At 40.3% G+C, this 13,167-nt stretch overlaps 1 protein-coding gene across 1 annotated transcript; it reads right to left on the bottom strand.

Annotated features, from left to right (window-relative positions):
- Nucleotides 1–249: 249 nt before the first annotated feature.
- LOC311043012 (arrestin domain-containing protein 3-like) lies at nucleotides 250–6,646 on the bottom strand. Its single transcript, XM_084054134.1, has 7 exons — nucleotides 6,513–6,646; nucleotides 5,931–6,095; nucleotides 5,189–5,249; nucleotides 4,288–4,435; nucleotides 3,640–3,736; nucleotides 2,504–2,772; nucleotides 250–1,462 (listed from the first exon to the last, which is right to left on the bottom strand). The coding sequence occupies exons 1-7, from the start codon at nucleotides 6,589–6,591 to the stop codon at nucleotides 1,349–1,351; spliced, it is 933 nt and encodes a 310-aa protein (XP_083910260.1). The 5' UTR covers nucleotides 6,592–6,646; the 3' UTR covers nucleotides 250–1,348.
- Between the last annotated feature and the right edge of the window lie 6,521 nt (nucleotides 6,647–13,167).

Below are 13,167 nucleotides of genomic sequence, written 5' to 3'. Positions count from 1 at the left end.
AGGATATATATCATGATTTATTGGGAGAAACCAAGCAAGTATATGTTAAATCAGACAGTAAGCGCCTCCCACAGTCCAAATGGAATGATCCTCTATGGCATAACATTTTCAATGTTATGCAATCAGACTGATCACAATATGAGACACCTTTATGTGCATTGTCTTTCTTGGGTTTACAGCACAAACTGTCGCTGTCGGGTGTAAACCTCATATGTTCAAAACTGTTTTCATTAAAAAAGAACCTAATAATAATAACAATAATAATCTTTATTTGTATAACACCTTTCAAAAGCACTTCACACAGCATTAAATATAAAAACAATAAAATTGTACGAGAAACATAGTAAAAGTGCTCCTCGGAGCACAGGTCGGACGGATTTGAGGTACAAACACAAATCGGCCTGTTACAGCGCCACCATGAGACTGATTTGAACATTTTCAAGTGGCATGTCTTTCTCGGCATGTGCGAGCAGAATTTCACGGAAATCACACGCTGTGTTCATGATTTGAGGCATTTTGTTCAAAACGGAACAATCCTGCAAACTTTGGAAGCCAATCTTAGCCAATCAGGATGGAATATGAAAAATCTGAAAGACACATTTCATGTAATGACTACAGAGATACTGTGTACAAATTTGCGTGATGTTTGGACACAATCTGTAGGAGTGTGGAATGTGTTTCGGCCTCCTGGTGGCTCTATAACAGGCCCATGTGAAAAATGTGGGGCAGAAGTTCTGATCCGGCATCGAAGGAGTGTGCGTGCACAGTTTGGCTGCGGTCCAGCGAACGCGGTGCCGGAGATTAGCTGTTCACAGACGGACGGGGCGACGGACACACACACGGACACGCACACACGGACGGACAGGGTGCAAAACATAGTCTCGGCCATGCCTTTCGGCCTTTTTCTTCTTTTGAAAAATGTAAGAAAAGAAAAGAAAAAAGGCTGATCTACAAGTTCATATTTGCCTCTGAGGTGTAGGGTAGTAGAAGTATAAAGTATTGAACATTGAAATACAATTGAGGTATTGAAATACTGCAGTAAAGTAAAATGACCTCAAAATGTGTAAAAACATTTTTTTTACTGAAGGGCAGTACTTGAGTACATTGTCTCTGTCGGGTGGAAACCTCATATATCCAAAACTGTTACTTTTCAGGATTCAATTCAAAAACAGCAAAAGTAGCAGATCTGCAAGCTTTCCAGCTTGCAGATCTGCTACTTTTGATGCTTTTGTGTGACGCTATAGTATGATGAAGTAAGGAATTCATTTATGAAAAAATACAAAAAGTTTGAATATGGAGATAAGAGGTTTCTGCTCGACAGCAATGACATGTACTCAGTTACTTTCCCTCAGTGCTTGTATGCTTCCAGGGCCTTTGAAGAAGACCAGTCGTCCAGGTTTGGGAGGACAACGATGGGTAGTTTAATTTCTGGGTCCTTGGTGAGCGCCACGTCCAGGATAACCTGAAGGGAATTATAATTACAATGGTTAATTATCATTAATTAGGGGCATGTGGCGATTCAGCTGATTACTTCGATAAAAATTCCACAAGATCCAATTAGCCTACTATCGATCTGTAAGCTACAGCAACTACTACTTATTTTTTTTCTAAAAAATGTTATCCCGCGATTTTTGTAACCCTTTTTTTTCACACGGTGCCAATTTCCTAAGTGATCCTGGGCGCTACACCAGCCCTACACCAGCCCTACACCAGCGCTACACCAGTCCCCCACAGCCTGGGGAGGCCAGGGCCGAGCTCATGCTTCCTTCAGTGCATGAGAGCCAACTGACCTTCTTGTCACCTGACAGGGGGGAGTTTCCCTGGTAGGACGTAGCGCGTGGAAGGAACACGTTACTCCAACCAGTTCCCTTCCCCTCCATCAGGCGCCCCGGCTGTCATGGGGGAGGCGGTATAGTGACCAGGATTACTCGGGGAGAACATGCAAACTCCACACAGAGTAGGCCCTTTCGCCAACCCCACCCAGGGTATGGGCGCTGGAGTCACTACTTCTGGTGGTGACTTGTAATCGATGTAAAAAAGAAAATAGTTTTGCAATGCAAATAACCAATTGACAATAGGCATGTAACGATTTATCATAAATCGATTAAAATCGATTCAAACTGGTGACAATTTAAATCAATTTAATAAAAACATTATCGTGATGCAAAAAAATGTCAAAGAAATAAGAAGAAAAAGGAAATGCAGAAACAGGATCTTTGTAAGAAGTGATAAAAAAAGAGTTTTCAGTAATTTGCTACTGTATTGAAAAGAGGATAAGAGAAAACATAGTATTGTAAAAAAAAAAAAAAGAGAAGAAAATACTAGATTTTTTGTAAGATTTACTTTTTTTTGTCTGGAAAATTATTTTGTGTTAAAAAAATCTTGTAAAATCGTATTGTGAACCTAGTACCATGAGTTGAGTGAATTGTTACATGCCTAATTGACAACCCATGAAACTTCATTTGCGCTCCAACTAGACAGACAGACAGACAGATATATGTACCTTCAGTCTGTACTCAAGCTTGATAACCTTGCAGTTCAAGATGGAGGGGGGCAGTTCCGGCGAGAGACACATGGTTTTGGACACGGTTCTCCTGCCGGACTTCTCCACGGACTCGTCCTTGTCCTTCAGGATGGTGGTGGTTCGGCACTTCCTCTTTTGGCCGTATAAAGCCTTGCCGAAGTAGCTCTTCTTCTCGTACAGCTCGAACCTGGGCTTGACGCTGCGCGTAGAGCTGTTCACCACCTCCACTGTCACGTTCAGGGCCTCTCCTGTCGGAGCGCAGTGGTGGAAAAAGTACTCACATTTCTTACTTAACCCATTAAGACCGGGAACGCATCCATGTAACCACTTTAACCATTATTTTTTCTTTGGCTATTCGAAAATAGCAGATATACAAGCTCATAGCGCGGCACCGAGTGAGCTTTTAGATCTCCTATTTTTGAAAGATCTTGAACATTTATGCAAATATTTGTATATATATATTTTTCAAAAGGAACATTTTTGACTAAAATCTTTGCTTCTGGGGGGGGGGGCCCTGGAACAAAATATTTTCAGAGGGGGTCCGCGACCAAAGGTTTTAAGCACTGCTGATATATAGCAACATAAGTTTCTCAGAAAACTGTTTGGATTTAGAAGACATTTGTAGAATGCCCAGAAGCAAAGATTTGAGTTACAAATGTTCGGTTTAAAAAATATATACTGTATATTCAAAGATTTGCACAAATTTTCAAGATTGTTAAGAAATAGCAGATCTACAAGCTCGTAGCGAGGCACTCTGTGCCACACTATGAGCTTGTATATCTGCTATTTTTGAATAGCCAAAATGACACACAGATGTGTTCCCGGTCTTACAGGGTTTATACCTACAGCTACTAGTCAAACACATTAAATGAGTATTTGCTTGTAGAAAACACCACCAGTGGTCCCTGGACCTGCTGTTGAGAACCACTGATACTAACATCATCTTATCATAACACGCCAAAAGGTCATATTTTAACCCAACTCTTCACTATACTACTTATAATAATAATGTTCATTAATTCAGCTCCATAATGTTCTAATTGCTCTGATTTTCAAATCCCCTTAGACACTGTCTGTCTGTCTGTCTACAAAATGTCTGCATGTTGTAACCTTACCTTGCAGGTATCCCATCTTCTCAGTGAACACGTTCATAGACACGTTTCCAGATGCAAAGAAGACGACGTCTTTGTCCTTACTGCCGTACTGCTGCTCCTGAAATGACATGACAGTTACACAGTAGGCCATTATTCTCAGAATCATTGTCACATGTTTACAGGTGTAAAGAAGTGGGTAAAATGAATTTAGTTATTTTCAGAAAAAGAGAAAAGACAAGAAGAGGGCAAGGAGAGAAAGGATAAAAAGAAAATCTAACAGAAAAAAAGAAGCAGACATCTAAGATGTCCACAACACACACACACACACACACACACACACACACACACACACACACACACACACACACACACACACACACACACACACACACACAAATCCAGCTGACAGTACGTGCATGAGGTTAGAGAATCAGTGTGTTGTAGGCTTCATGAGATTTAGGTGCGAAGAGAGCATCAGTGCAGGTTCAACCCAAAGGGATTACTGTATGTGAAATGATGTGACACGGGTATTATTGTCACCTCAGCATCATCTTGTAGAATCCAGGATGCTGTTTGATCAGCTGAGAATGGGTTTCGATAAAATAATAGAAATAAATAAAAACATTTTATATATAACATGTTTTAGAACGTAACTTCCCCAACACTGACCATGAGTCCAGGCAGGGTCATGTCTGCTTTGGAGACAAAGGTAAAGTGGGTTTTGGCTTTGCTTGGTATCTTCATGGATCTGCTCAGCTTGGCCTCCAGGGAATGAACCACCTTGCCTGTGTGTGTCTTGAAGGTGGATGGCAGACTCCTGTACTCAGTGTCACACAGCAAGATAGGCATAGTCATGGTCAAACAAAATGCATAAACCTCACATGTAAGTAAGTAACCATGTCCTCTGTGTCAGTGGTTCTGACAATGGGGTCCAGGAGACCCCCATGGGTCCTTGACAGGGTTCTAGGGGGTCCCTAACAACAATTGTTAAAAATCAGTTTAACAACGTTAAAGGTAGGGTAAGTGATATTTTATTTATTTTTGGTTAAAAAGGTTATATTCTGATAGTAATCATTGCTACAGAGCGTTTGTTCAGTCACAGGGGTCTTGCCAGCTCTTTAGTAAACAGAATATATTACATTTTCAGGAAGGTGACACATTTTAAGCCAATCAGGAGAGAGCACTGAAAATGCATGTTCTGTTTAATAAAGAGCTGGACAGACATGGGAGACTACTTTTACTGAACAAACACCAGAATATATCTGAATATATCAGAAATTAGAGCTACTGTATTTAACACTAATTCTAACCAAAGTAAATCACTTACGCTACCTTTAACCCTATTGTATACAGTACTTCGGCTATATTCACGATGGGGGCTTGTAGATTGGTTTGAAAAATCTAGAAACATTTGGAATTCTCTTTTATTTAGTATTCTTTTTACATTTCTAACACAAATTGTCTCTTATGGGGGTCCCTGGCACACTATCTTTTTAGATGGGGGGATCGGCACCAAAATATATATATCTGGAGGTCCTTGACATGAAAATGCTCCATGTTCTGTAGCTACCTGTTAGGTATCTGGAAGGTGAAAGGAAACACGTGGCGGCCTGGTCCAATCTCCTGGGGATCTGTAAACAAAGTCACAGGGTTATGGCCCAATCACCAAGTCTAAACAATGTCACACGGTTATTGTATGAATGTATTCATTATTGATTATATTTGTCTCTATGTCTCTGCTTTTGTGTGTTTTTGGCGCTGACCACTGGAACATATAAATTAAAATGTCATTTTCTGTTGACCTTTTAGGCTTTGTAAACAAAGAACATGACACATACCATACATACTGTACATACATGGGCCTGGTCTACAAGATACACTACACCGATAAGACACCCATGTACAGTACCTGTCAAAGTACTTCAAAAACATAGTCCACAATCATAACACCCGAGGTAGCTCCACTGATAACGTTCAACCCAGATTTGGCACCAACAAGGGTTTGAATTTGTTAAAAATGTCAATTTGACCAAAAAGTTACTTAAGCAATTATGCTATGAGGCTAACGATGCAGTACAAAGTGTACACGTTTGGTATGCATTTGGCCACATGGACCCCCATAACTCTGAGAGTGTACAAAATAATGGAACCAAATTGTCCATTCATTTGGTTCAATTTGTACAATTGTGGAAGATAGGGCCCTCAGAGTTATGTGGGTCCGTGGCCTATTGCATACCAAAATGGGGTTCCTTGAAATAAAATAAAAACATTGAGAACCATAATTCCTTAAAGTTTAGTTTGTTTTCTTTTACCTGCCAGCATGGAGTGCTCCACGTTGTAGTACTTCTCCTTGTCGTGGTAAACCACAGTGTTGTTCTGTCCATAATGCTCAGACCAACACACTGATGCTTTGCCCTTGGCGGTGAAGGTCAGCGACTGGACCTTGGTTTGACCCGAAGTCACCACGATGATTCTGCCTGTCAATAACATTATTAAGAGTTAAATAAAACGTATTAAATAATGGACACTAGATTTGAGAAAAAAAACTGAAAATTACGAGGTTTTACAAGAAAATTAAACTAACTGAACTTGTATTGTGCGTTTACAAAAATGTCCTTCGTTTTAGTTTCTGTCAATATGTCATACATTGGCCTTACATTTTGGGTGGATATGAAACCTTATCTTCCAGATCTTAAACAATAGCTGAAGTAGTCGATCTACAAGCTCACAATGTGATGCTTTGTGAGCTTGGAGATCTGCTTTTTTAGCTTTTTCTGAACTTTTTTCCAACCCGGACCAATACCACATATTACTAATTTTGGAAAAAAATACACTGGCAAACCCATGTCTTAAACTAAAAAAAAAAAGCTAATGCAAAACTACAATCATCTTGCCTGTTATTGAATCTCCGTTGGTGAAGATGTTTCGATCGTTGAGAGCATCATATTCGATGGTGAATTTACTGATGGTCATGTCTGCTTCAAACACAGATCAGCTCTCTGAAGAAACCGACTGCTTTCAGTTGAACTTCAGCTGTTGGCTGTTGTGAAGGAATGAGCAAAGACGGGAACAAAAAAAAAGAAAAACAGGTTTTACCAGCAGTGTAAACCACACCAGTCTTGGTATGTGGGCTATGCAGATATAGATGTCAAAGTACAGATAGTCAGTGGTGGAAATGTCCACATGTACTAGTTACATAAGTAACTAGTACATTTACTCAAGTACTGGAAGTAAAATATTTAGGTAATTTTACTTTGTTGGAGTATTTCCAGTTTTCAGTACTTATACTTCACTACATCTCAGAGGCAAATATTCTACCTTTAGATGTTTTTTTAATATGTTTTACATACTGGTACAATTATATATACACTTTAGTAACTAGTTACTTTGTAGATTTTGATTATTACAAAACATGCATTAACCACTACAGCCATATATATTTCGGCCATTCGAATATGGCAGATCTACAAGCTCACAATGTTGCGAGAGAGCAGAAACCTCTCATCTCCATGTAGAAAATAGAGAGAAAGGAGCGCATCTGTTTGGCTGGATTAAAAATCCCCAACATGGTGCTGTTTTGGTGCAAATGGGTGACAACATTTTTTACATACATTTAATGTATTAGTAAAATTGTGGAGATATTAAAAATCCTTTAATAGTCTGGCTAATGCCTGGTAAGAATAAAAATACACCTATGGCGCATTGTGGCAACAATGCCTTCATCAGGGTGACTAAACCAGATTGCAGAACAAACATGGCTTTTACAGGACATGACATCACAGGCTCATTAACATACAGAATTGGTGACTAGTAGGGGCAGGCTAAAAAAAACACCCCAAGACAAAAATATATAGAGCCTTACAAAATCCACCATGAAAACCTAACGTATACCATAAAGATCAACAAGAAACAAGAAGAAAACAGTTTGAGAGAAAACAAGAAAAGGCAAAGTGTTTTCCAAACCCCTGAGCAGGAAATGACATCACTGCCTACATTATAATAATGGTTTCAGCAGGTGTCTAGAAGTGAGGATAATCAAGCACAAAATACACCAACAAGAACAATAGAATCTCCAATACTAAATTAATGAAAAAGGCACAGCATCCTATACATGAAAAAAACATGAATTCAACACCACACCTTAATAATCTATTTCCTCATTGAGACATGGAAACACCATGGTTTTGAGTTTTAAAAATCCAAAAGATTTCTCTTTTTGTAAAAGGTGTTTGAGTCTATCCTCACCCCTCCAGGAATTGGGGATTACATAACCTCAATAGCCATAACCTTTAGGGAACTTGGGCTGCCATGACCAACCTGTTTGTAATGTTTAGCCATAGGATATTTGTCATTAAATGTCCTGATGGCATAAACATATCCTCACTTCTAGTCACCTGCTGAACCCATTATTATAATGTAGGCAGTGATGTCATACTCAGTGGATGGAAAACACTTTTCCTTTTCTTGTTTTCTTTCAAACTCTTTCATTTTACAGGTGGTATAGGTTAGGTTTTCATGGTGGGTTTTGTAAGGTTCTATACATTTGTCTTGGTGTGGGTTTTTTAGCCTGTCTACTAGTCACCAATTCTGTATGTTAATGAGCCTGTGATGTCAAGTCCTATAAAGGCCACGCTTGCCCTACTTGATCATTGTACAGCGTCACACAAAAGCATCACAAGTAGCAGATCCACAAGTTCTTGAGCTTGTAGATCTGCTATTTTTGTCGTTTTTGAATTTGAATTCTGAAAAGTATTTTGGACATAATGAGGTTTCCACCCAACAGACGATACATATATATATATATATATATAAAAAATCATATTTATACTTTTAAATGGTGCCCCATTTGTAAGGAACATGCATTTGTGGGGATGAGCAGCACACCTTGTTGGGTTGGGCCCATGAACAAACTTCTCTGAAAATGCAAACAGCTTATTCTGCCGTTGCTATTAACTCTTGTTTTGAACTTCCTAGCGCACAGGTACCCCTGGGGGGACATAGAGTACCAGGGGTACCTGGGGGGGGGGGGGGGGGGGGCTCCTTGTCTCCCCATAAGAACCCACTCAAAAAGACCTTGAGAGCCCAGGAGATCCTAGGCTGCTGCTCTCTGCCCTCTCTGGGAACAACCTCCATAAAGCAGGTGTATAGTATGGGAAAATGAGGGCCTGTTCCTTTGATAAAATCAATGGCCTCTAGGTCTGTTAGAGGAGTTTCCTATGGCGAGACATAGAGCCCCCCCCAGGTACCACATGTACTCCATGTAGCTCTGCTCCTATATACAAAAGGTGTGTGCATGACCCGGGACGTTTCCTGCACACCTTATGTAAATCGCTGCTGTTGGGTAGAAACCTTGTATGTACAAGACCATTAATTTTGTGTTACTTAAAAAATATATATAATTAAAATCTGTTATTTTCACTACGTTTGTGTGACACTCTTGTCTGATCAAGTAGGTAAATAATTTATGAAAAAGAAAAAACATTACGTTGAAATATGGAGATACAAGGTTTCTGCCCGGCAGCAAAGTGTAGGCTTACTTACACTAATAAGCTGTGTAAACATGAAGATACTGAAGAGACAAACAACTCAGCGCTCCAAAATCAAGAAGTGTTTATTGATGGTAATGTATATAATGGCAGCAGGGCGTGGTTTATGGTTTGTCAACAGTGTCAGTGGTTCTCTAACATTTTCATGCAGGTCTGAGTGAATCTGTACCTGCAGTCCTGCAGAATAACAATGTTCAGGCACTCGGGTGGCACAGTGGTAAAGAGGTAAAGTAGCTGCCCAACACCGGAGTCTGGGGGTTCAAATCCACCACAGTGCATCCGGCTTTGTCGAGCGTCTACACAAACACAATTGGCTCGTGTTCAGGAAGGGACGCCAGGCGGGGCGGGAGAGTGACATTTGTCACTGCATATATACTCCTACGGGCTGGGGCGGCACCTGTCAACAGGGAGTATTGGGCGGGTGGAATCGGACGAAGACTCACGTCCTCTCGGTGGGTGCTCCTTACTGGCAGGTGAGGCAGATACAACAGCAGTGACAACACAGAAATGTGTGTGTGGAGGAATGAATTGGCATAATGACTAAATTGGGGAGAAAAAATATATAGAAAATTCAGTGGTTCTCAAAAATTGTCATGTCAAGGACCCTGTGGCCATGTACTTGGCCACAGACCCCCAGATTCAAAAACAAGGAAGTGAAAAACTCATTACTGAAAACAATGCAGGAACAAATGAAGGTTCGCCTCTTAACTGGAGGGAAAAGACAAAACTAAGAAACTTTTTTTCTATTATAAACAGGCAAAAATACAACAATAACGTGAGCAGGAAAAGCACAAACCACAGAATATGTGATGGTAAAAATCCAGCTAGCCCTGCAAACAAAACACTCTTTATATACTCTGACAGTCTCATCAACTTAGATGTAACACAGCCAGGTGCCCAGGTGGAAGCAGTCACTCAATTAAAGTCCACAAAGGAGAGGGGAGGGAGTAACCTCCGTCACCAGGCTTTAGGGTGTGAGGAGCTGAAGGGGGAGGACACATTGGACAGGGGCAGTCACAATATGGCAAAACAGGGGCACACAATACAGGCCAGAGCTTACAAGGCACTGGAAGGGAAAACAGGACAGGGACTGAGGCCATGGTCGTGCCATGTGTTGTTCAAACATGTCAAAACTATGCCAAATTGTATTAAGAAAATCAAGATACAGATTACAGGGCAAGAAAAAACGTTTTAAAATCATTTTCATCTGTAGAGGATCAGGCTCGACAACTGTCCCTGCTAACATCTCTCAAGGAAAGATATTTTAGAAACTATTTCATTGAGGAAAACCTTACATTTTTCAATGACATTTGAGTCACGATCAATTCAAGTCAATTCACATTAACCCATTAAAACCGGGGACGCGTCTGTGTAATTTTAGATTTCTTTGGCTATTCAAAAATAGCAGATCTACTATTTTTGAAAAATTGTGAAAAAATATTTTTTATAATTAAAAAAAAAACGTTTTTGATTTAGAAAACTTTTTTAGAATCGGCCTCAGGTCTTAAAGGGTTTAATGAACATTCAATACATGAACGGGGGAATGAATCGTCTGAACAAAATCTCATGTAAACCTGCCAGACTTAGCTTGGAGCTAATTGGAAGTCCCCACCCACATTACCCCCACCTGAGGTAGGAAGCTGGACATAAAGTGTCAATAGCAACAGCAGAATAAGATATAATAACATTGAATAACATACCTAGTTAATACCAATTACATAGCCTACCTAATAACTAATTAAAATATCAAAAATTCGAAATGTTCACACAGTGTGACGTTGTCACCAGTGGTACTTGAGTCAAAGTATAGATAATCCTGGTCAAATATTACTCAACTACAAAGTGAAAGTTGCTCTGTCAAATTTGTACTTGAGTTAAAGTACTTGGAGTGTTGGCTTTTAAAAACTCTGACATATTCAAAAGTACAAATTTACAAAGTGCAATGTCTTTTTAATATCAATGCATTGCTGTATTGAATTGTAGACCCGCCCCCCCCCCCCCCCCCCCCCAAAAAAGAAAAGAAATAAACAAAAAAAAGGAAAGAAAAGTTTCAAAAACAGTGGAAATAGCAGATCTACGAGCTTGGTAGCTTGCTATTTCACTGTGTATGAAATAAGGTTTACGTGGTGTATTTTAGTAAGTTTGGGTCCCAGTGGTCCTTTCCTAGAAATGACGTGGAGTCAAAAGTACACATTTTTTCTTTGAAGTGGAGTGAAAAGTCACAATCATCCTCCCGGGTTGCCAAATCATGTGCGTGAAACAAGCGCCGGTGTTGCCACATCCGTGAAACAAGCTGACCATGACGCACGCGTGTGTGTGTTGGAACTGTTGCAGGTACCAAGTACTAAGTCACTTTTTATGCCTGATGTACTCTCTGTGCACAGCGCATAACCCAAACTGCAAATACTTTGGGTGCTCATATGCCCCGACGGGTATGGTCTAGTACTTTAAATTACTTAAATAAGGCATTGCTAAGTGGTGTCTCTCACCTGCACAAATTATGTGTGCTGCTATTTATATCTGCTGCAAATGTCTCTCTACTAAAGAGGCGCAGATTGCAGTTTTAGCCACGGTTGCCGCGGGTAACCACAGTTTGGATATATTTGGGTCAATCGAATATTATTATTGATTAATATTGGATAAACCACGGGTGAAATAATGTGGGAAATAAATGAATGACATCTATCTATAGGCCTATTATAGCTTTTAAAAAGCACGAAATCTCAGCGTGCACGCGTTTGTAGTATTTTAATATTACATAATTTTCCAAGAGGCACAAATTAGCCGCCTACTACACGTGCTTTGCGTGCACTGTGTTGTTGTTTGGAAGCGGAAGGACTCCTTGCCAGCAAAGGCGGCTAATGCTATATAGTAGTGAGAGAGCTGCCTCCGTCGGTATTAAGAGCTGCACGGGAAACGGAGAAGAAAAAAGAGAGGGACGTCCTAATCATTCGTTAAACAATGCATTCAGGGAAATCTTACAATAAATGCACCGAATCTAAGTATGTACGTCTGCAATCTACATACCTCGAGAACCACACATTCTCCACAGACGTTTACCACTGCACAAGGACTTTCCAGAACTGCCAACACCCCCCCCCCCCCTTATGCCCATACATGGCCATATACTTATAACATCAGGGATCTCCATATATATAGGGCATAAAAGGGACAAGGACAGACATAGATTTTCATATATGGGCATAAAGTGACAAAGACAGATAGACAGACACAGAGATCTCCATATATGGACACAAAAGGGACACAGACAGGCATATACTGATAACATCAGGGATCTCCATGTATATATATCCTACTATAATTCTAGTAACCTCTGTCCGTCTGTAGTGGTGAGTGAGTGAGTGAGTAGGTGAAGCTACCCGGTTCTCCTCAGTGGCTGGACCAATTGCTCTGATTTTGCACACAGCCATTGACCATTACCATCTGAACTTAACTGTGAAGCCCGTTTTTCAATTTCATCAAATCTCAGCGTCTTATTAGCGTTTAACCACACTGTCGCCATGGTTACGGGGCTGCCCAGCTATGGGACGAACTGCCTCCCGGGTTGCCAGATCATGTGCGCATATCCCCCCATGGATGCGTCGACCGGGTATGGTCTAGTATATATAAAAGGGACAAGGACAGAAATATAGATTTCCATATATGGGCACAAAAGGGACACAGACAGACGGTTAAAACAGGGGTGCTATGACAACGGGTATAACAGGTTGCATAACAGGGTGGGACATGCATTCCCAACTTGCATTGTTCCCAAGTAGGCCGGTGCCCGACGTGCACAGGTCTAGTAATAACTAGAAAGTACTGTTCCTGAAGAAACAGTGTGGGATCGCTAAGAATGTTGATAGTATTGAGTATTGATAGTTTTAAAGGTGTTAAAGGTTTTAAAGGTTTGAGGTTTTAAATGTTTTAAAGGTTCTAAAGGTTTTAAAGGACTGGTTCTAAAGGTTTTAAAGGTTTTGAAGGTGTTAAAGGTGTTAAAGTA

The sequence above is a fragment of the Gymnoscopelus microlampas genome (assembly GCF_963454915.1).
Source record: "Gymnoscopelus microlampas genome assembly, chromosome: 4".
Classification (NCBI taxonomy): domain Eukaryota; kingdom Metazoa; phylum Chordata; class Actinopteri; order Myctophiformes; family Myctophidae; genus Gymnoscopelus; species Gymnoscopelus microlampas.
The sequence above is the reverse complement of the archived record's forward strand: the minus strand, read 5'-3'. Positions and strand labels throughout refer to the sequence as shown.

Coding starts and splice junctions, on each gene's coding strand:
- LOC311043012 (XM_084054134.1), bottom strand. CDS start 6,591: ATGACCATCAGTAAATTCACCATCGAATATGATGCTCTCAACGATCGA. Junction 5,250..5,930: donor GGAGCACTCCATGCTGGCAG/GTAAAAGAAAAC, acceptor CTTTGTTTACAG/ATCCCCAGGAGATTGGACCA. Junction 3,737..4,287: donor TGACCCTGCCTGGACTCATG/GTCAGTGTTGGG, acceptor ATGTCATTTCAG/GAGCAGCAGTACGGCAGTAA.